Source organism: Megalops cyprinoides, chromosome 15 (assembly GCF_013368585.1).
Source record: "Megalops cyprinoides isolate fMegCyp1 chromosome 15, fMegCyp1.pri, whole genome shotgun sequence".
In the NCBI taxonomy this organism is placed as follows: domain Eukaryota; kingdom Metazoa; phylum Chordata; class Actinopteri; order Elopiformes; family Megalopidae; genus Megalops; species Megalops cyprinoides.
In genome coordinates this window covers 8062741-8085696 of record NC_050597.1, presented here as the reverse complement: position 1 = coordinate 8085696, position 22956 = coordinate 8062741, and the positions used below count along the sequence as shown (strand labels likewise).

The window sequence follows — 22956 nt, the reverse complement described above, 5'->3', positions numbered from 1 at the left end:
TTCCCCAATTAGTGTAACACGTGACCTATCTTGCAACAGAAAAGAGTTCCCTGCGCTGTGCCAGTGTCCTTCCGCTCTCAGAAACGGTGTCCGCACGACACAAACGAAGGCATTTTAAGAGTAAAATCGGATGTATTACATTTTAATTCGTTATATATTGTCTGTAAAAAAATTTACTCGCCTGCACGATAGATGGTCTTTTGTAGGAGAGGTGCACCAGAAGCCATTTTAGAACTATATATGTGCATGGCGGCAGGATATGTGGTACAGTATAAGCCTAGTTTGTCTTTTTTCCTCTCTGTTGGAAGCCATGATGGAAGTTTGAGAGTTTAGCTGGGGATATTCGTGGAAAGAAGATACGCCGGGACTAATTCGTGGAAAAAATATTTTAAAGACTCTGGTTATGGTGTTTCCGTATAATTTCTATATTTTAAGGTGGAGGCTGTCAGTTTTTTCACTATCTGACATTTTACGACCGGGAATGTTCCTTTGAAGGCTTTGGGTTTTAAAAAATATATATTATTAGCTTGTGTAGCAAGCTAGCTAGCTACATAGCTAGCTGGCTAGCTACGTGTGAATGCGTGTGAGAGAGTGTCAGTTTTCTGGGTTAGAGGAGCAGGAGAGGTTTCTCTCCACTTTATCGACTCAAAAACGGCGGCTGCAGCAGATTCAGAGACTTTGGCCGTTTTTAATGCATTAAGCCTCGAGTGGTGGAGAATTATATGTGTTTTTAAATTGTGGGGATCTCAAAACGAATTCCTGGATCGGGGAAGCGGGGCCTGTGGAGGAACAGACTGCGGCCCTCCTTTATGATCCGGCCGAAGCCATTCTAATCCAGCCCGCATCGACAGCTAGCTAGCTAGCCTGTTACACACCGAGGGAACTGCGAAATCGAGAAGGCGATCAGGGACAGAGCCATCTCTAACAAAGACAACAATAACGCTACCATATCTTGGTCCTGAAACCTTAAAGACTCCTGTCACGGCGATGGCTGCGATCATAAAGGAAATGGTCAGCCGAAACAAAAGGAGATACCAGGAAGATGGATTCGATTTGGACTTGACCTGTATCCTCTTTATTCTCGGTTTCTCTTGATTTTCAACGGTAAGGCGCTAGCCACCTTGCTAGCATCTGTTTCACCTGGATAGCTAGTTAGCAACCTAGCTGTAAGTCTTAATAGTGGTTGGCGAGTTAGCTAGGTCGGTAGCCGGCACTAGTGTTTTAAGCGAGTTAATTGATATATCGACAGCTCATGCTAGCAAAGGTGGCTGTCCGCTAACGTTACTTAGATTGGATTCGCCAGTCAATTTGATAGCTAACCAGCAACCTCCCTGGCATAGCTGGCGAGCCAGCTGGTAATAGGTCTGAGGTGCGTTAGCGAGCATCCTGTTAAGTAGCAAGCTAGCTATGTAACTAATATAGTGATCTAAATATTAAAGCCTTTTGGTCAACATCGATGTCATATTTAATGTTGCACATGGGTTGAATGGAATTGAAAATTAGGTGCAGGTTTTTGCCTAGATGGCAAAAGTACTGGATTATCTTGTTGGATTAGGCTAACCGTTAGCTAGATAGCTAGCTAATAAGTTCACATTCAGTGCACTGGTACACAAAGAGCCATTGCATCAGCATCTAGCTAGCTAACAGTTGGCTAGCTTACTGTATAACTGTCATGACATCGACGACATTGTTGTCCTTTGGATGTAAGTTATGTTTAGGTAGATGGGTAGCTATGCAGCAAGCTTGCTAGAGTCTTAACTGGATGAAGAGTTAGCGAAAATATCGAATTGGCTGGTTATTTTTTTTGCAGCTAAATGACTGAAATACAAATGACATGTCAGTACAATATAACTAGCCAGCTGTTGATGTAACGTTAGCCATCAGCCAGGCAGGTTAATGTTAGTTTTAAGTTATTTACCCGAAGGCTAACAAGACAACGATACTTAGCTGGCCAGACTAGAAATTATTATAAGGAATGGGTCTTGAAATGTGTTATCGTTTTAGTAGCTAAGGTAGCCACTTAGTTTTACAAATAAAATGAGCTGGCAGAGTCTTAGAGTAGTGTTTATTGTTTCAATGGGGGATACACGTTTGCCTGTTTAAATACTGACATTTTAAAAATAAAGCGAGCTAGCTATTGCGAGCAAACCGTCCAGTTACCTATTGCAGTCACAAACATGGTCATGCTGTGTAGACTGTGTGCATTTACCAGATACATTTGGCAGCTTTGCACTGAAACATTTTATGAAGGTTTGTTATGAATTTTTAAGAGAAGTATCCATGCGTCTGCAATTTCCTCGTTTGACACCTAGCTGTAAGCAAACTAGCACAGAAATCTAATGGTTGTCAGCACGAACTTGGTGTGTCTGAATTCTGCCTCACCATTTTCAAGTGTACCGTTTTCTAAAAGCCGCTGGGCAACGTGTAAAGCTTTGTGTGTGACCTAGTTATGGGATGCAAGTAAGGGTAAACTTGAAATGAATTGACATTTTGAAATTTTACTCTGCATATTATGCATGCAATTCATATTCTGTGAAGTGCCCTTCTTAATGTTAGCTAGTAATATACATTGAACATGTTATGCATGTCTCATTTTACATTATTTTGCAATATGTGTTGCAGTAGATTTATGTTGTGACATATGTCACACAATAATTGTGACACGTTCTTCTTCCCACGTGGACCGTTGACCTACCTACTTCAGCCAATATCCAGCTGTATAAATGGATGATATTTTTAATGGAACTATGTAAGGCCATAATAAGAGCATGTTCCAATCAAATAAATATGTGATATTCAATATTGCTTCCTCATGCATTTCAAACGTAGCCAAAGGCCTTGCAGTTAAGAAGCTACAGAGGGAACCATGCTATTAGCCTTTAGTTCAGTGACAAACCTATGCAAGCAGTTGAGTAGCCAATCGTTTTTAATATTGAACTGCCCAGCAGTCCACATTGATTTCTGACGTGCCTGTTACCATTTGGCTGTAACTAGTTTGTGGACTGGGTGGCATTTGTCATTGTGCTGCTTTATGTGAAATGGGTATTGTGGGTCTTGTCATGTTAGATGTTAATTTGGATTGACAGAAGTTTTGGAATGAAAAAGATCCTCACCATGGAATTGAAAAGTCAAACATGGATGTGAAAGATGAAGGCATCTCTAAGATTATATTGTCATATTTTGAGATGGTATACTGATTGAGTCTAATGGTAAGATGCACATTTGTATGTAACCATGTTGCTGGGTGGAAAGTGAAAGTAAAAATGAATGCATGCTTAGTTAAGGAGGCTTTAAGATCTCCCAGATGATGTTGGGCTGCATTATGGTATTTCATTGGCATGATTTCATTTAGTTTCTGCATATGTGCTTTTCCCAGCCATGTGTTCCGTACACTGTAAAACAATGAAAGTAATGATAACTTTGAAAATGGGTTTACATGTTGCATAAGGCCTTTTTTATAGTCAAGTTCAGCAAATCATGGCTGTTAAAATGAATCAGGGCCAGCCATTGCAAGCCGCTGCCGCCCACATGTAAAGAGTCAAACTAAAGCTGTTCAAGTTTATTAACAGTCATTTAGTGTCAGAAGCATAAAATGGTTTCTGGGCATAAAACAAAGTCACGGGGTTCTGAGTTTTCTGTATGGGTGTCATCCTGATAACCGCGGATCCAAAGAAAAAAGTAATGTTAGAAGTCCTTAATTTGCTGTGATGTTTAATTTGAAATGTATGTTGGCTGCTGGGTGAGCCTTTTATACCTTTGGCATGCTGGTTAAAACAATATGGCTTCTCCATTTATGTAATGCTGTATCAGAGTTCTAGAAATTGGCCTTAAAATAGAGCACAGTCTCTGTGGTGGTTCTGTGTGGAGCTGCAGCTTTACAATAGCAAGGCTTTAGAAAGACCCTTGCTTAATTTGTTCCTAAAATAGCTTTTATCTTTCTGCTGGTAATTTTGCTTGACAGAAGAAATCAGAATGTTTTACATTCCTCATTCTTGCCCATATTGTAAAGAATTAATTTACCTTTTTATTCCTATTCGTACATTTTAAATCGCTCAACAAATTGGCTTGTTACCTGTGACAACAGTTGCATATAGCTTGGAAGTTTGACATGAAGACTTTGATTCTGTGGCGTAATGCAGATTAACATGGTTGACTGTGCTATGTTTACATGCACACACTATTGTGGATAGTGGTCTTTACCTTGGTTACCACCATATTCTGAATAAGTGGTTTACATACAATGTGAAATGCCTCTACTGCTAATATCCCTGTATACATGCTGATCAGAGTATCCTGAAAAAGTCCTGTAAAGGTGAATTTTTTTCACTCATTATCTTATGTGGTTGAATGGGTCAGAACATGCATTATCGTGTGGTGTTTAGTTAGAACACGTGCAAGATATTTTTGCATGCAGTTGTCTGCTTGTTGCTAACAAAATTGCAAATTGCAAACTTGTTTTTTTGTTAGCCATGACAGCTAGCTTGAATTATGCCTCAAGATTCCTTGAAAATCTTTTAACCTATGTAGGTATAAGCTTATATCAGGAACATGCATCATGTTATTTTAATAGATGGGGAGTACCACAAAATGCATTTGCTTGTGAATGTAGTCATGGGGGGAAAAGGCATTTTATTTTGGATCTTAGCCTTTTTGCTCCCCAGAAAACTTTGTACTCAGTCTGATTGTTGAAAACTGCAAGCAAGTGTGCTGTGGGCAGACCTGATGTATATTATGAGAGGGCTTGAATACAGAATGTGGCAGTCGGTGCAGAGTCACCACATGGGTTTTGATGTCTAAGAATTCACACTGTGCCCACTGGTCACTGTGATGCAGCTTTAAGGGAAAAGGTGAACATAACTATGCTATATTTTCTTGCATGTTTTTGTTAGAGTTTGAATCAACATTTAAGTGTAATCAATGATTGCTTGTCAGATGGTGAAAGATTTGCAGCTGAAAATTTAAGTTGCTTATTCTAAACTTTTTATTATTCACTCTTTGCTTGCATGTTCGCTGTTAGCCACAACAAAGTCGATGTGTTATCCAGGAAGCGTATTGTGTGCTTAAGCATTATGTGCTTATCTGTCTGAAGGCAGGAGTAATGACTGTATCGGAGATGCAGATGCCCTTGGTTCAGAAGAAAATGAGATGGCAGGATATTGGAAGTGCTTAGTCCAGGTGCAGAAATTAAACAAAAACTGCAACTTGGCTTGTCAGTTCCTGGATTGGTGTGTAAGTGTTGATTAGCTAAGGAGTATTGTGTAGGCCACAGCATCAAACTAACTATTAAAAAGTGTAATGTTATATTAAGGTCCCTGTTAAGCATTAAGACACTGAAAAGAATATGATGTCTTATGGGCATTGTGGGGTCTACCTTTAGGGAGCTGTCACAGCTTTTGTCTAATGGTATTTTATGACCAAGTGGTAATTATATATTTGCTCAAAATCAACCCTCATGTCCTCTGTTTGGCATCTTGATTTTTTTTTTTCTTGATAATTGTAGGTTATAAGGGTCATTCTGTGGCATATAGTCAGATTGTTGGCTTGGCCCTCAGTTGTTGAACATCGTCATGGAAAGGCAGCACTGCAGACAAGCAGTGAGATTGTAATAGCAAGAATTAGTCCTTCTAGATAAAGTCAACCCATCTTTAGCTAGACTCTGTGGTGTACACTACAAATGCTGTCTGATAGCTCTGATATGCGTCTGGTTTGGTGAAATTAAATCTCATATCTCCTCTTTAAATTGCACAGTATGTGTTCCATTTCTGGACATGTATTTGTTTCTCCGTACAAAGCTGGGATGTAGCCTAATCCTTTTCCTGTGCATCATTCTGTCAGTGTGCTCATTTATGTATACCTGCTTCTTTTCTGAGACTAGCATCCACAAGACCATACATTTGCAATAGAGTTCTCTCTGTCATCCACCATTTTTATTTTTCAGACTGCAAATGTAGATGCTCCAAAATTCAAAATCCTTTGCATTAATTTATTTTATGCAAAGGATAATTTATATAAATGTGTGGCTGTTTGTCAAATGTTAACTCTTGACAAGTGTCCCTCGTCTTTCTACTTGGTAGAAATGTCTTGACTAAGCAGTCATTTTTAGGCCCCGGTCTATCTCTTGTTCAAATGGTGACAGCTGATCAGTCTTGTTTAGTTTTATTCTTTCCACTTTCCTCGGCTCAGTTGAGATATAGCTACCCACCCCACATTGCCAGAACCAAGGAATACTTTGCTGAATCTGACAAGCTTTTGGCTAGGAGAAAGGAGAATAGAAAATCTTAGTGTCTATAACTGATAGAACGTCCAGCTGGATCTTCATCAGGCAGCAAAAAGCATCTTTGCAGGTTTGAATTCAGTTTTTTTTTTTTTTTTTGGACAAGCTGTGTGGATAGTGTTTTGCCTAATAGTGCAGCTGATAATTTTAGAAGTCACTTAGACTGATCTCAGACGTGTTCATTTTATGTGTTGTGAATGACCAAAAAAGGTATGTATAAGCTGACATTTTCTACAACTGATAAGTGTAACTACAAGGCCTGTAAATAACACCTGTTTCTGTATTTGTCCTGCTTCATTCAGCTGTTTCCTTAAAATGTAAATTTTTTTTTTTTACTTTTTTAACTTATGCGATTCATCTAGCAGATGTATTTTTATGAAAATCAGGGGCAATTGGTTTGTTCACACTAACTGGCTCTCTGCATTCTGCTACATTACCCTTAAATGTCCACATGAACCTGAAAGGATTTTGAGCAGAGATCCACAGAAAACTGCATATGGCATTAAATTATACTGTATGTCACACTAGTATATTACTTATGACACAAAGAAGTATTTCTTTGTGCCAGCTCTGTCCTAAAATACATTTATTTTACCACATGTATACACACATGATCAATGAAACGCTGAAATATTTCAGTGTACTTGTGTGTTTGGGACAGAAAGACATAGGCTGATGGGGTGCCTGGGTGAATTTCTTCCTCTTGGTAGGTTATTGTGGTCAGACTGCAAAAAGGAGGCCAGTCATTATACAGTCATACCAAAACCAGGAAATGTTACTTGGCCCTGAAAGAATTATATCAAGAATTCTATCATCTGCTTTTTAATTAATGAGTTACAACAAGATAGTAGTTGTCTTCATGAAGAAAAGGACAATTGACATAAAATATCCACTTCATCATAATGTAGGGCTAGGGTGAATTAGTCACTGTACTTGGTTAACAGCTCACTCCTGTTAAATTAACATGCTGTGATGTAGTGCAATTACTTGAACTTCTTGATCGCAACACCTCCACAAGAGGACTAAACTTTGGAAATGAGTGTGATTCTGAAAGTACCTTACAGTGTGTTACCTCTATGTGATGGTTTATTAGTGTCATGCTCATTTTGGTAGCTTTTTCATATTTTGAGTCCCAAGAGGTACTTTTATTGGAGTCATTAATTTTATTGTCTTCAGAAGTAATGTCTTGTTGTCAGGCTCCCGAGTTTTCCAGTAATTAACCTAGCATATCGATGAACAGTCATGAGACATTGTCAAGGGAATTTGGGTAGCAGAGTAGTTCTTTGCTTTATTTCATATTTTGTATATTGCTGTTTTAATACGTTCCTTTATATCACAGTGGCATTTTGATCTCTTTCGGTGTCTTCATGCCGAAACGCTTGTATAGAACACATGAAAGCCTATGAGGACAACCCAGTGATTGATGTACAGGTAGAAGAGTTAATGGCCAGGGACTGAGTCTTGCTGTATGCATGCTGTGAGGGATTGGTGGGGAGTGACGGAGTCCTGAAGAGACCTGGTATGAACGAGCAGAAGAGAATCAGCATGGGGTGGTGTATGAGATTGCTAGCTCTGTGAAAGTGGACAGGAGGATCAAATAGTCTACAGACTCAGAGGATGATCCCTGAGGACAGCGAGTCTTCGTTTATGTGTAGAGGGCAACAGCCACAGAGGTGAAGGCTGTCTGAGTGACAGGTGTCCAGTAGGTTGTTCTATCAAGAAAGTACTTTACGGACAGTTTTCTTAAGGGGTTTTGGGCAAAAAATCTTATGAGAATATAGGCTGCCTCATTTTGCACATGTAGCCGGTTTCATTTTGATGATGATGTTCTGAATTTTTTTTTTTTTGAATACATTTGAAACACTGAGCCCCGTTGAGATGAATGGGATTTTGTAACAGCTCTGTAGCCGAGAGGTTTCCAGCTTGCCCTTTGAAAATGAGCTCATTAGCTTCAGAAAAGTCTCAAGTTGCTTGAGAGCTTCATGATGGTGTGTGTTGAAAGATTTCAATGAATTTTTTTGAAATTCTGAGCACCATTGAAATGACAGTGACAATCATTTGTATTTGCCTTTTGGCCAGGATTTTCAGACATATGTGAAAGTCAGTGCTTAAATGTGTGGGATTAAACAATGATGCATTCAGAGAAGTTATGATTTCTTTTTCAAAGTCACTATAAAGGTAAAAAGTGGTATTATGACCATTCCTGTACCTGCAATATAGCACGGTAGCTTTAGAAATGTGTTTTGGGAACAAAGGCTCTTTTATTGATTTGTCTGTTTCAACAGTTTGAATGTGTTACTTATTTCAACCTTGATACAGATGTTTATCTTTACAGTTTAAGTTAATTTAATCATTTATGGGTTTTTTAATGACTCCTAACAAGTAAACCTGTCCTGTGGTGGTTTCGTAAGTGTGTTTGAGGAACTGTACATTATATTATTACTGGAAGTGTCTGAGTCATGCATCTTTATCGCATTGTTTGAATGCTGACTGCAGTTTTCATATGCATAAATGCCATGCATACCAAGTTAAATCTGCAGTGCCACTGTATGTTTATAGGCTTACCTCTTTACCTTGATTTACTGTAGACTCATTACGCTGTGCAAATAGTGGCGGATACCTATGACTGTATAAATCCGGTTATGTACACATAGATTCCATAGCTTTGCATTATGTTCCATTAAAAAAAAGCTAATTACAGATTCAGCCATAATTTGATGGATCACATTCCCATGTGTGGTGTGTTAGACTAGAGCTTCTCTCCTCCTGGGTTCTTATAGAGAAGGCCATCTATTGCTTCCAAGTAGGTCTCTTTTCCTCCCCTTGCTGTTGCTATTTGATTTCAGAATACTTATTGTTTGCAGTCAATGAAATAGCAGTCATTTTTTCAAGAGTGATTATTTGCAGATCTAATTTTCCATCATTTTCATATGATTTACTTTTTCTTGCTCTCAAGTGGTTGGCTGTTGCCAGGTAATGGGGTGAGAGGAGTGTGGTGAAAGCTGAAATATTTAGAGGTTTGCGCCCCCACACCCCTCTTGGGGCTGTGCCTAGCTGCATTCATCTCTCCACAGACAATGCAATTTATTGCGCGACAACAGGAAGGCGCTAGTCATTGTGAATGCTTCGTTTCTGGGCGTGATTTAATGTGGACTCTATTCTTTAAGTCCAGTATAACCAGCAGTGAGACATTTTTGGCAAATAAATCTCTGCATAGCCTTTATTTCTAGTTGTTTGACTTGTCAGAATTTCCCTGCTTCCAAAATATATAGATATGTAAAGTATTCCAGTTACCATAGTTCTCCTGTAAGAGGACTTACCAACGACAAGTGTTTATCTGGTTTTAATAGAGGCTGTGCATATATTTGTACTATATTTGAATTTTATTGTGGTCATCCTTGTATCTTACCAAGTGCTCACTTCTTCACTTTGACCTTGAGTGGAAATATGTGTGTTGAATCATCTACAGTGTACAGCATCCATTAGATCTGTATTTCATGGTTTATTCTGTTCATGAGTGAATATACAGTATATGCATTATCATTCCATACCTTACCTGTCTATTTGCTGGACTTGCATTAAAGACATTCTTTCTAGGTTTCCTTGACACCTGCATTCAGATATTTATCCTAACATTATCGCTATGGGCTTTCCTGCTGAAAGACTTGAGGGCGTCTACAGAAACAACATAGACGATGTAGTGAGGTAAGTACCTTTGCTTTCATATGCCACATGCCCCGGTGGTTTTGATGCTGTCATGGGTTACAAGTTTCAACAGCGTTGGCGCAATTCTGTGAAGACTGTTTATCTGTTCATCTGTGGACTTCAATCATGATGGACTTGGTCTGTCTGTGTGATTTGCTAACATGATCTTGTCAGCCTGCAAACACATTGTCCTATTCAGTTGTATAGATCAAATTAACAATTTTTGTCATTGTTCATAAATATGTCATGTTTCAGCTTCTGTATTTGTATTGCTATTACCTTATGAGGGTGTTGGATGAGTAGCTTGCATCGTCTCTCCTCAGTTTTCTTCAAACCAGTCAGGTCTGAGTAGGACTAAGCCTTTAAAGCTGAATACGTGTACATCTTGGCACAGTATTAGTGGTTAGGCATGTGCATAATTAACCTTAAAGCACATACATGACTTTTTACACTAAACTCAGGGACAGCAGTGAAGTTGGCCGAGGTCTGTGATCTGACATAAAAATTGTTTTAATACCACAAAAGGTTAATACCCACTCAGACAAGTTCAGTTTGGTTGTTTTGAGTTTGTAGACATTCCACTGCCATAGGGGATGATTAAATTTAATCAATGTATTGAAAATAACCTTTTCCAAAATAAGGATTTGTTGCACTTTGGTGGTCTTTTGAGTCCTAATTATGATTCATCTTTCAATTAAGATTAAGAAAGCAGAGAAATGAAACTTGAAATATAGTCTGTTTTTTGTGGTTTGTCGAAGATTTAAATGTTTTTCCTTTCCCTTAGGTTTCTGGATTCTAAACATAAACACCATTACAAGATATACAATCTGTAAGTATACTTTCAGTTTCAACAACGGCATCATTATTCTCTGTACGTCATTGTTTTGCAATGTAATTGATGTTCCATTTACACGCAAGGATTACTAAAGATATGAAAGGCTATAACAATTGAGCGCTTTTTCATTCCAGATGTGCAGAAAGACACTATGACGCTGCCAAATTTAACTGCAGAGGTGAGTTGTTTGAAGGTGTCCTTGAACCATTTCTCATTTGTTCATTCACTTAAGAAAAGTTGGTTAAATGTAAGTCTTACATTTCAGTTGCACAGTACCCCTTTGAAGACCACAACCCTCCCCAGCTAGAGCTTATCAAACCTTTCTGTGAAGACCTTGACCAATGGCTGAGTGAGGATGACAATCACGTTGCGGCGATTCACTGTAAAGCGGGAAAGGGACGTACGGGCGTCATGATTTGTGCTTACTTACTGCACCGAGGGAAATTCCAGAAAGCACAAGAAGCATTAGACTTTTACGGTGAAGTGAGGACCAGAGACAAGAAGGTGAGTGACTGTGTCCTCATCTCTCAACTCCACAGTGCTGTACCAGCTGTGTCAGTCACTCTCAAAAAGCCTATGGTGTTTATACGTACGTGTTTATACATACGTTTTGCTGAAGACCTTGCCACAGGTTGACAGGAGGACTGTTGCTTTAGGGCAGTAATCAGCTTTCAACACTGGACTACTGTTCCAGTGTATGCAATTTAATTTGATTTAAACACTGAATTGAGATATCATGTTCCTCCCTGATTTTCATGTTATCAAGGTAAGTAATATTCTCAGTGCTGGATTTGAATAACGCTCTTATTTGCCTGGGCCGGTGCCAAATGAAACAACTCCCAAGTAGTAGACTGAGAGCAGGTATGTTACGTTTGAACTTCTGCATCTAAACAAATGCCTTTTTATCTGTTCACTCCCCAGGGAGTGACGATTCCCAGCCAGAGGCGCTACGTCTTCTACTACAGCTACCTGCTGAAAAACCAGCTGGAGTACAAACCAGTGGCATTGCTGTTTCATAAGATGGTGTTTGAGACGGTCCCCATGTTCAGTGGAGGAACATGCAGTAAGTACATTGTTCACAGAGGGATTTGGGAGGCTGCGGCAGAGCATTGAAATGCTGAACTCCCTTTTTCTCTGTCCTGCTCTGAATGTGTGTCCAGCAACATTTTGCTGAAGATTCCCAATGCTGATATCAACATTGGCATTATGTTTCCAATCTGCCATTTATTTATGACCAGCAGTATTAATAACCATTCTTAACCTGTCTTTATTTTTCTGGCCATTTGGGTTGTCTTTATCCAAAATGCACTCCTAAACTTGTCGAAATTGCCAAGATATGTGTGGAACCTTACTATGAAGTCTTAATTTTGTGTTGAAATGCTTTTTCTGCTTAATGCTACCTGCTATTTTTTTTGTTTTGGAATGGCCAATTGTATACTAAGCTGCTGTCACAGCAGCAACCGCTGCACCTGTGCAGAAGCACTGAAGTGAGACAAATGCAATCCTCCAATGCACTCAGATGTAGCCAACGGCTATTTTTCTCCCTGCAAGCCACCCAGCCTACTACAGTAGAGTGGGCGTTCATTCAAGGATAGGCTCTACTTCGCTATTGTCATGCAAGCACCTTGCAGTTGCCTGGGGAGTCCCAGAGTGTGTGAGTGGTGAGGCAGGGAAACACTGGCTGACCTACCTGCCCCTCTCCTTGGTGGAGCAAAGCCAGTTTGCTCCATGACTGTGGGCACCTGGTCATCGTTGGCTGATGACACGGCTGTGATCAAACCAAGGCTGTAGAGCTCCGCGGTTGCTAACAGTGAGCGCATTAACCAGTGAGTCACTCAGGAGATTTTTCTTTGGTCAGTTTGAATTCGAATGCTGTCTTGCTGTAACTGGTGTGAAGGCCTTCCCTGACATCTGACGCTTAAAGTAATGCCTTTTTCTTTTCTTAACTCTCAAGCTGTCTCTTTCAGAGGGCCCAATTCTGAATTTGTGACACTTCACTTCTGTTCTCAAAGCAACCCGTTGTCAATTTTCCAGTTCTTAGCAACAACCTGCTTAGTGCCTTGGTGTTGTGCATGAAAATGACATTTTGCACAGCTGCGTCAGTGCTGTGAGGTATTATTGATCACATTTCCATGAGTAGAATAGTTCCACGAGACCCATTGGAAATACTCACTGGCCACCACTACATGGATTCACAGAAAGATTAGATATTTTTTAGGGCTGTACATGTTCAGCCCAGAATCACTTAAAGTATATAAGTATTTTTAGACAGCTGTGTGCATCATTGGAGGTTTCAGTTTGAAGCTGTACTTCCTCTCAGTTAACCAAAAGGTTTTTTTGGATTATAAATATATTGACATGGCCACAATTTGCATGTTGATATAGAAATATGTCCTTAATATCCAGCAGTGTATGTGTAAATATTCGTATGTATTATATATACATGTTTCTGATCGCCATCCAAGGAAGGATTCAAGTCTGCCTTTTAATCTCCCTCTTTCTCTCTGAGGGGAAACTGCATTTAAAAACAAGAGTGAGCAGATTCCACATGGGTTCAGAAAAGGGAATTGGCACTGGGGTAAAGCGATCTTTAATCCATTTTTCATTTTCAGTTCTCCAATTTAGGTAATCACTGCTGTGTTGAGGGTTTGAGTGTCTGTGAAGACACACGTCCACACACCACACACAACGTTCCCGCAGTCTCCCAACATGCGAATGTGCACTTCAGCTGCCAGTGTGTTTGATGTTGCCGTTAGTGCCCCTTTTCCGATGACAGCTGCAATACGTCCCCAGTCTTGGCTGTTCTTGTTGCAGTGCCTTTCTCTTTCTGGCTTCTTTTTCTCTTGGTTCTCTTCAGCTGCTTCTAAAGGTGGGAAGGTCAGCCATAAGTGCAGACTGACCCTCCATGTGTAGTGAAACCGCTGCTGCCTCTTTTGCAGATCCGCAGTTTGTGGTGTACCAGCTGAAGGTGAAGATTCACACTTCCAACCCAGCGAACACCAGGCGTGAAGAGAAGTACCTGTACTTCGGGTTCCCACAGCCCCTGCCAGTGTGTGGTGACATCAAAGTGGAGTTCTTCCACAAGCAAAACAAAATGTTGAAAAAGGTACATTTCCTCTGGTCTAGTAGCTAGTTTTCATGTACAGATATCAACTCTGAAGATAGTTGCAGATACTATAGTTGACTTTCTGGCTAACATACCAGTTGCAGCATGATGCATCTTAAATTTGCTTGACTTGCATGTCATCCATGTATACAGCTGTATATTTTCTGATTTTTGGATTATGTACCTTGCTCAAGGGTACATCAGCAGCCCCACCTGTGAATCAAACCAGTAACCTGTGGGTTAGGGGGCTTATGCCTTACCATTATGTAAATATTTATCATCTCCAGCCAATCAGTATACCAAGCTGTCCTCAGATTTTATCAATATAATTTTTTCTCAAGTTCTAATTATTGTGTGAAGGATTGTGATTGTCCTGGTGTTTTTGGCAGGATAAGATGTTCCACTTCTGGGTCAACACCTTCTTCATACCTGGACCAGAGGAGAATTTGGAGAAAGTGGAGAATGGAAGCTTGGTGAAGGAGATGGATGGGATACAGCCAGCGGAACGTGTGGATGACAAGGAATACCTTATTCTGTCATTGACCAAGAATGATCTGGACAAAGCAAATAAAGACAAAGCCAACAGATACTTCTCTCCAAACTTCAAGGTGAGTTACTTTTGGGAGCTGGGGGGGTGACATTGGTATGATTTTCTTAAAACCTTGTATGTTTACCCTTCAACCTTTAAATAGGTAGGATAGTATGATTAACTGATTTACTGCTATGGAGATTGAAGTAATGAATCAGCTCACACCCACAGATTCTTTCTTAGAGTATGAATGACTGTAAATGTCACCACTCCTCGTACAAGTCATATGGTGCCAAATTAGTCTGTACAGTCCTGCTTGAATGTTCTTTAATAGAACAGGTTTCATTAACCCATTGAGACTGAAAAATGTTCAAGTTTGTGTACAAATGTACTTCTAAGTAAAGTGAGATGCTACATTCCTGAAGTGCTAATTTTCTCAGATGTCTAGTGTAGGATTTACATCAGAACCAGATTAAGGGGCAGAGCAGTAATCACCTCAGAGACAGTGTGAGGAGCAGGGAATTGAGGAAGGAAAATTAGGAAACTGAAGCTGGAGTGAAGACCTGCTTCAAGACAGCTGCTTATGTAGGAATGATTTGTATTCATTTCATGAGTCACTAGTACCCATTGTGTTTACTGTGATGAAGTTCTGCATAACATTGGAACACTTCAAGCATAGCATTTTAGATTGTACAACTGTTGAGGCACTGTTGAAGTACTTCACCTGATTATACAATGGTAGTACCACAGCCTGGTGTAAAAAAAAAAAAAGAAAAAAAAAAAAGCAGCAGCCTTTGTGTTAAAAGCCCTATTCCTTAACCTCCATACCACACTGCAGATACACACACACTACTCCATCCTAACTTGTGCTTTTCCTCCCTCAGGTGAAGTTGTACTTTACAAAAACCGTGGAGGAGCCGTCAAACTCTGAGGCCAGCACTTCGACATCAGTGACTCCGGATGTTAGTGACAATGAACCCGATCACTATAGATACTCAGACACCACGGACTCTGACCCAGAGAACGAACCATATGATGAAGAGCAACACCCACAGATAACAAAAGTCTGAAATATTTTTATGGGAAAAAATTGCACCAGAGGAAAAAAAAAAAGGACAAAACTTGAATACAAACTGAAAGGAAATCCCTTTTTCCCCCAAACGGCAATAGAACATTCGTGTCTTGTTTAATGCCACCAAGTTATAGGAACAGTTATGCTGACCAATTTTTTTTGTTTTGTTTTGCCCTGTACATCCACAAGATGTTGACACTGTTGCCCGTTGGAAAGAGGTTTTTTCGTAGCTGTTAATGTATATACCTATTTGTGTCAAAAAGACAATGGATAAATGTAAAGCAATCAGGAGATGGGAGATAAGGTATGGGAAGAGGTTAAGAGTGAAATATGAACACGCTGCTCCATCTCCTGTTGAAACCAAGGCCAGTGCTTTTGTCAGTTTTTCTATCCTCCTCCTGCTCCACAGCACCCCTCCTCTGCCCCCCAATCCTACTGTGAATGCTTCTCATGCTGTTTGCAGGTCATGTCACATGACCCTGATGTCTGTGCGCATGTCAGGACTCTGCAGTCTTGATTATTATGAATAGACTTTGACATCTAAGCATTTGCCATTCCTTCACTGTGTATTCTGTTGACAATATGCAGAAAAAAGGCATCCTATGTAATTGTCAATGTTTTTTTTATTCAAAGATAATAAAAAATATAATACACAAAACAGCAGGGAAACAGTGTTGCAATAATGTTAACACAATACATTTAAACAGCAAAAGCAGTGTGCATGTTATTGGAAATTGATGTCCATGTTTAATAAATGGTGCACAATGTTTTTTTAAGAGGTTTCACATTGTTTAAGCTCATCATATTTAGGCTGATCATTAACAAATAGCATTGAGCATTTCCTTGGAGTTTGCAGGTATAACACGCCTTTCTACAATAGGCAATCTCAGATGGGATCGCATTGTGTAATGCATGGAACTCCCCATCCATTAAGCTGTAAGCCATTTTCAGTATTCATCTTGGAAGGTTATCTTTGTGTGGTACCTGTACAAAAGCGCTTATCAGTTTCATTTAGAACTGACCGCTAAGTCGGTGAACTTGTCCCCTTTTTGCGTCGGGCGAGACGGGCGATGTTGTCTCGTCTCGTTTTGTTTTTCTGTACTGTAGGAGGTCAAAGTAAATCTGGATCATTTCTGTATCCCAGTAGTGGTGCTTACAAACTGCCAAAAAAAAGCATTTATTAAATTCAAAGTAACTAGGAGCCAAAAAAAAAAAAAAAAAAACGATGGCTAACATACGGTGCAAGTGGCAGTATGGACGTGCACTATTGTGTGTGGCAGGTGCTAGGTGACGCACAGCCATGTGCTTATTTCTCTGGTCGTCTGCAGTAATTGTCCCTCGCCGAGTTTGTTCATTCGAACTGCTCTTGTTCCTCCTGGACTGCCAGTAGCACAGCTACAGTTTCAATGAAAGTCTCATGCTTGCTTGAGAAGTTAGAGCTCTGTATACAAATATTTAAATGTATCGTTTGCAGGCATGCCAAACTGTCATAACACTACAGTGCAATCAAAAAAAAACTACAGTTCCTCTGGCTGGAATGCTGTGAGGAAAAAAGATGTAATCTGTATGGTTCCACCCTTTTCGTTAGTCCACTATATTTGCTGTTCAGCTTGCCTTCGTATTTTAAAATATGTCCTACTTATTGAAAGGGACAGGGGCTGGGGGGGTTGTAGAAAATGCTATAGCCAACCCAATTCATACCTTTTTGATGTAGGCATAAAAGTGATTGGTTACGTCTTACATCACCGAAAAACCTGCCAAAATTAAGCATGCTCTATTTTTTCATCTTTGTTTCTTTGCCTTACTTGAAGTTGAGTAAATTTACACTGCTTCTGCTTTCTCGCCCATGCACTGACTATATAGTGGAAGTTCTATATGTAATATATGTATTAATGCCGTGCGTGGCATTAAAGCTACATGTGTTGGAGATTGACATGGTTGCTGGTATGCAGTTTCAGCCTGCTCCAGTGATGCCATTTTCCCCCCATTAAACAAGGCTATAGAATCAGTTAGAAGTGGAGATAGAAGAAAATGGCTTGTGTGAACTTTCATTTTTGTATCCATGGATTCCCATAGACGAAAATGTCACTTTGACTGAAAATGTCCTGACTTTTTTTTTTTTGGGGGGGTAAGAAAGAGAAACATTTTAATAAAGTGAAACTTTGACAGTATTCATGAATATCACTGCAAAGACCATCTGCAGGCTTTTTTCCCCTCTGTCCCTAGACTCTGGATGCTATGCTTACTTTGAATTCTCTGCAGCTTCAATGTGTGAATCTATTCGAGGGCATCTCCATTTGGGAGCCCTGTCAGGCCCCAGGCTGTCTCCAGGCATCTGCAGCCTCTTCTGAAAGTAACTTATCAGGGGGCTGGGCACTGGAGCAGCCTTTTGAGGCCCTTAACTGTGGCACAGGTGAAAACTACAGTGGAGTTGACAGGCAGCATTGAAATGAAGTCTCTGCTTTAAACCTTCATAGAGGTGCCACTGTGCAAGTTCAATGTCACTAGCTCTTAGTATATTTGTGCAATATTGTTATTACGATACCTGTGGTTGCCACAAAGTGCCTCTTGTTTACTGTTTGAAAAAAAAAAGAAAAAAAGATTAATTATTGAATACTGTTAGAATACATTTGTCATGCTTGCAAATGGAAAAGGGGTGGAACTGCACTAAAATCAAAGGGGGCTTTACTTGCAGAAGTGGGCAGAGCCTCCCGTGGCTCTGCCTTTTGACGTTTCCGGGGTTCATTATATGTAGAGTATATATACTCTGTATATATCTTCAGTCTGTAAGACAGCCTTATTCCATTTCAGCCTGTCTGGATATTATTGTGCTGTGCAACAGTTACCCTGTGTGTAATGCTATGCACTGAGAATACACAACCAACCATGTATGAAAATTGTACAGGTTATAATGATGCTCATACACGTCAGATGTCATTTGTTATTGTATGTGTTCAAATACCCTTTATCTTAGTGTTATAAAAAAAAATCGACATAAAAACCAATTAAAATCTCATTCTTGTCATTGTGCGTGAGAATTTGTTTTGACGCTATTGGTCCCTGAGATCTGGGCTGTTGTGTGTTGGAGATGGATTCGTGCCACCTGAGGTAGACATTAGATAAGATGCAATGCTATATATTTAGACAGTCATCGAATGGGCACCCTGTCTTGTAAGTGCAGCAGTGTATTTGCTGGCACAATGAGGTCACATGCTTCCAATTCATGGAGGGAAGGATGTCGGTTTGTGATGTAAGGTTTTAGCAGTTTCTCATTGGCTCACTCTTCCAAAAGTTCTGGTGGGTGAGAGCCTTGAACATGAACTCGCTTTCTGCGCCTCTGACAGGACTAATGCCCTTTCACTTGCTTCCAACCAGTCTGCTCAGCAAATGGTCTCACTACGGTGCTCACTTTTTAGCTGTTTAAGTTAGGCTTTAACTAGTTTGTGTGTCTAAAGTCAGAGTGTCTGTGGGGTTGTAAAATAGGGCAAATTAACATCACCTCATGGGATGTTAGGAACACCTTGGATGAAGTGAGTCAAAATGGGTCATGTTGATGAAAGGCCTGTCACCTGCCGATGGCCTAGAGGTTTAATTCACATCTTCATTCTCAGTGTGGTTATCCTGATAGGCTATCTTTGGCAGTGTTGCATAGTGGTAAGGAGCTGGGCTCGTAACCGAAAGGTTGCTGGTTTGATTCCCTGCCAAGGCGCTGCTGTACCCTTGGGCAAGGTACTTAGCCCAGAATTGCTTTAGTAAATATCCAGCTGTACAAATGGATAACATGTAAAACCTGTGACCTGTGTGTGTTGCCCTGGATAAGAGTGTATTCTAAATGACAATAATATAATGTATATTGGTTAACTGTGACAGTGTCCTGGACAGCCACTCATTTTCCCCTCCTCTGATTTCTAAAACTTTGCCTATCATTCTGAAGCACAGGATGTCCTTCAGAGTGAAATGTCCTCAGAGCCTCTGCAGTTGCACGCTCTGCTGGAGCTCGGGTGTTCAGGAAGATGAGTCACGTGGGTTTCAGATCCTGGTCTCGGAGGCTTGTGGTTGGAAAGCTTCTCTACTTTCATTTTCAGGTGTGAGAGAGCTAAGTTCACAGAAGTTCACTGTAATGGTTGTTCGTACACCCTATGAGACGATCTTAACCACAGTGACTGTAGACAGTGAGAGAGAGAGAGAGAGAGTACTCGGGGCTCTGTATCATTCTCCAAACCTCTGTCAGAGTCTAATATTTTTTGAAAAGGAATCCGTGACACCCTAGGGCTTTCTGTTCAGTTTACACAGGTTGAATCCCCAGACTACTTTGGATTTCTTTTGTGTGACATTTGAATTTTCCTTGCGTTGGTTGAAGTCTGTCTTGATATAGGAACTCAGGGCAATTCTTGTCCTCTGGAAACAGTTGATAGGCAGAAAGAAAGAGTTGCATTTGGCAGGTTATACACTATGAACATGTTCGCTTTTGGCTAATGTACTGGTAAGATCTCTCCAATTTTTTTTAACCAATAAAAATGTGAACACTGGGCCACACCATGTGAGCGAAAAGAGGAACTCAGACAAGGATATGACATCATGGCTCCCGAGCACACCAATCCAATTGATTTCTCAATGATCTGAAACTAAAAGGGGAAGTGCACTTGGGGTTGTATAAAAGAATTAGTCAGAGTGTTAACGAAAATAAAGTCCATCTGGTGAGCACGGACTATGTGACCCTTGAACAAAATACAAGGCAGTTAATTTCAGGGTCCCCACTCTCAAACTTGGCAAAGTAAGGCCTGATGTGGTTTATTCAAAAGAAGGTCTGAGATCAAAGGCTTCCCCTATGCCTATACATGATGGGTACTTTTTTACAGGTTTGGTTAGGTTCAGATCAGAAACTTCTCCACCTGAATTTCAGGCTTGAAAATGCTGGAAAGTCACAATTAAAGCTTGCAACTCCCTGAGGATCTCTAAATGAAATGAAGATTATGAAGACATTATGGACCTTATTCATTAAAATGTGCATATTGGTTTGTTGAAAAATGTGTGTGTGTGTGTGTGTGTGTGTGTGAGTGTGTGTGTGAGTGTGTGTGTGTGTGTGTACGCAGTATATGTCAAAGGGTCAAGTGTATGAAACTGACTGGTAGACCTGACTAGTAAAAATTGGACATACTGTAATTCTGTCTGAATGATTTTATTATGTTTTGTTACACAGGCATTTCATCCTCAGGCTTCAATCAGATTATTGTTGGACTTTCCTTTTTCTCTGAAAAACTTTTTTTTGGTTCAATACTCAGGGTTAACTCATGTCGTCTTGTTTTTCATCACCACCGATTCCTCTTCCTCATCATCCATCCAAATGATTGTCTTTTTTCACAAAATAAACGGTCAAACTAAAGACTTGGTGAATGTCTACAGTGCGGATGTTCTTCTAATTACATTGCAACATGCCATCACCCCCCCCCCCTCCCACTCACAATATAGAAACATATCATTAGTATCCCGTTTGCCTGTTGCTTCTCCAGTTATTTCAGGGATGTCTGGTGAGACTTCAGGATTCTACATAGAGAATTCTGACAGGGTAGGTCCCCTAATCTCTCATTCAGTAGCAGTTACCATAGTACAATGACCAGTCAGGCTGCTTTGGTCAGACGTTATTACATTACATTACTGTCATTTAGCAGACGCTCTCATCCACAGCAACTTACATCAATTACAGGTTTTTACAGTGTTATCCATTTATACAGCTGGATATTTACTGAGGCAATTCTGGGTCAAGTACCTTGCCCAAGGGTACAGCAGCAGCACTCCTGGGTAGAATCAAACTGGCAACCCTCCGGTTCAGAGTTCTGCTCCTTAAACACTATGCTACACTGCCACCCCAGTGTAGCACAGTGGTCAGCACATGATTGATTTACATCTTACAGCTGTTTCCCCTTTAAACATGACTTTGTCATGTTTAAAGTTGCGTGTGGATTTAAATCTCCTTTTTTAAGATGCAGAGGGCTGCTTGCCTTTGAACTGTTTGATCTCAGAAAAGGTGTTTCCATAGATTAAGTAAGAGCCTCTAAATGTTGAAATTGACTAAATTAAGTGTGAAGGTCTCTCTGTAGTTAAAACCACCTCTGCTTGCTGTGGCAGCTTGTGTTTAAACGCGTAGGATGGTGTATGCGACAGACCGTACTGTATTTTCATTAGATAACAGAAACAGGTTGCCTGTAGGCGCACGCATTATAGGGAGTGTAGAAACAGAGAGGGCTTTACATAATCACTGCATAACGGTGTCCTTGTCTTATCACGCAATGTGTTGCTATTTACAGAACTGATACACTACACACACACATAAAGGCACACCACTACAGAGGCATCTTTAATTTACACTCTACACTGCATTTTCTGGATTTACCTGTTTATTTAGGCAGATAATTTGTACCATAGTCAGAGATTACCCTTAATTGCATTTAATTACATGACTGAATTATGTGCATCTTCTAATTTTAGTACCTGGCACAAAAATGGTTAAAAAACAAATGCAATATAATGCAAATTGTCTGTCTTTTTATTTTTTAAGCTCTTTCACTCATTTTGATACAATTGTGCTGTAATGTAATTCTTAGGAAAATGAACCTACGAACAGAAATTCACCAACTGATATCAAAGGTCATGTACTACATTATCACTACACCCGCAGGAAAAAGCTGCAACTGGAAAAAGCTGCAACCTGATAAACATTCAACAGAAATCAATGTTTACCCCAAAGGCCTGGGCAAATCAGGAGAAAATATATTTGAAGAGAAAACCCTTTGAGAGTTATAATATTTAATTTTTCTGTCCAAGGCGGAGAAGCCGGTGCAGGAGTGGGTTAATTGGTTGAACGTAAAGGTTGTCCATGCTGTGCTGATAATTACAGGAACTCTTATCCCGGGCTGAAGTACGTGCTGTAGCAGAGTGATTAGATCTCATTGCATAGGAGTCCGCAAGGGACGCGATGTCCTCAGATACACTCATTGCCTCAACGCGGCCTCTCTTGTGTGACCTGCCAGTGCTTTCCCAGACTCCAGTGCAGAGGAGGACATTTAATCAAGAAGGACTGAAACTCATAGCCTGCTTTTGTGTAAAATCAGCGGCAGGGTGAAAGGCTCCTTTGGTCCTGCCTTTTACCAGCTTTTTACAATCAACCTTTCTTAAAAATCAAACTATCAGTAGTACTCTTAACAAAAACAAAACAAGCTACAAAGTACCTCAGTCTGTAAGGATGCTTACTTCATATTGCTGGTTTGAATCTGGGCTATGTCAAAAGGTGAGCAGTCCTCTGCAGTGGGACCATAATGGTTTTATCCTATTTGGGTACAGGAGGTTTACTGCTCCAAACCTCTCCCTCTTAGTCATACTTCTCAGCTCAGCTATAACATTTCCAGTCAGTGCTCAGCCCCACACTTGGAACCCTCAT

General features: G+C 40.2%; 1 protein-coding gene across 1 annotated transcript; it reads left to right on the top strand.

Moving 5' to 3' along the window:
- The first annotated feature begins 559 nt into the window (after nucleotides 1-559).
- On the top strand, nucleotides 560-18113 carry LOC118789946 (phosphatidylinositol 3,4,5-trisphosphate 3-phosphatase and dual-specificity protein phosphatase PTEN-like). Its single transcript, XM_036546696.1, has 9 exons — nucleotides 560-1066; nucleotides 9895-9979; nucleotides 10764-10808; nucleotides 10949-10992; nucleotides 11080-11318; nucleotides 11736-11877; nucleotides 13754-13920; nucleotides 14310-14528; nucleotides 15334-18113. The coding sequence occupies exons 1-9, from the start codon at nucleotides 988-990 to the stop codon at nucleotides 15517-15519; spliced, it is 1206 nt and encodes a 401-aa protein (XP_036402589.1). The 5' UTR covers nucleotides 560-987; the 3' UTR covers nucleotides 15520-18113.
- The last annotated feature ends 4843 nt before the right edge of the window (nucleotides 18114-22956 follow it).

Excerpts from the sequence above, each read along its gene's own strand:
- LOC118789946 (XM_036546696.1), top strand. The coding sequence starts at position 988 with ATGGCTGCGATCATAAAGGAAATGGTCAGCCGAAACAAAAGGAGATAC. Across the intron at positions 11,878-13,753 it reads GTTCAGTGGAGGAACATGCA|ATCCGCAGTTTGTGGTGTAC; the intron begins GTAAGTACATTG and ends CCTCTTTTGCAG. Across the intron at positions 13,921-14,309 it reads AAAACAAAATGTTGAAAAAG|GATAAGATGTTCCACTTCTG; the intron begins GTACATTTCCTC and ends TGTTTTTGGCAG.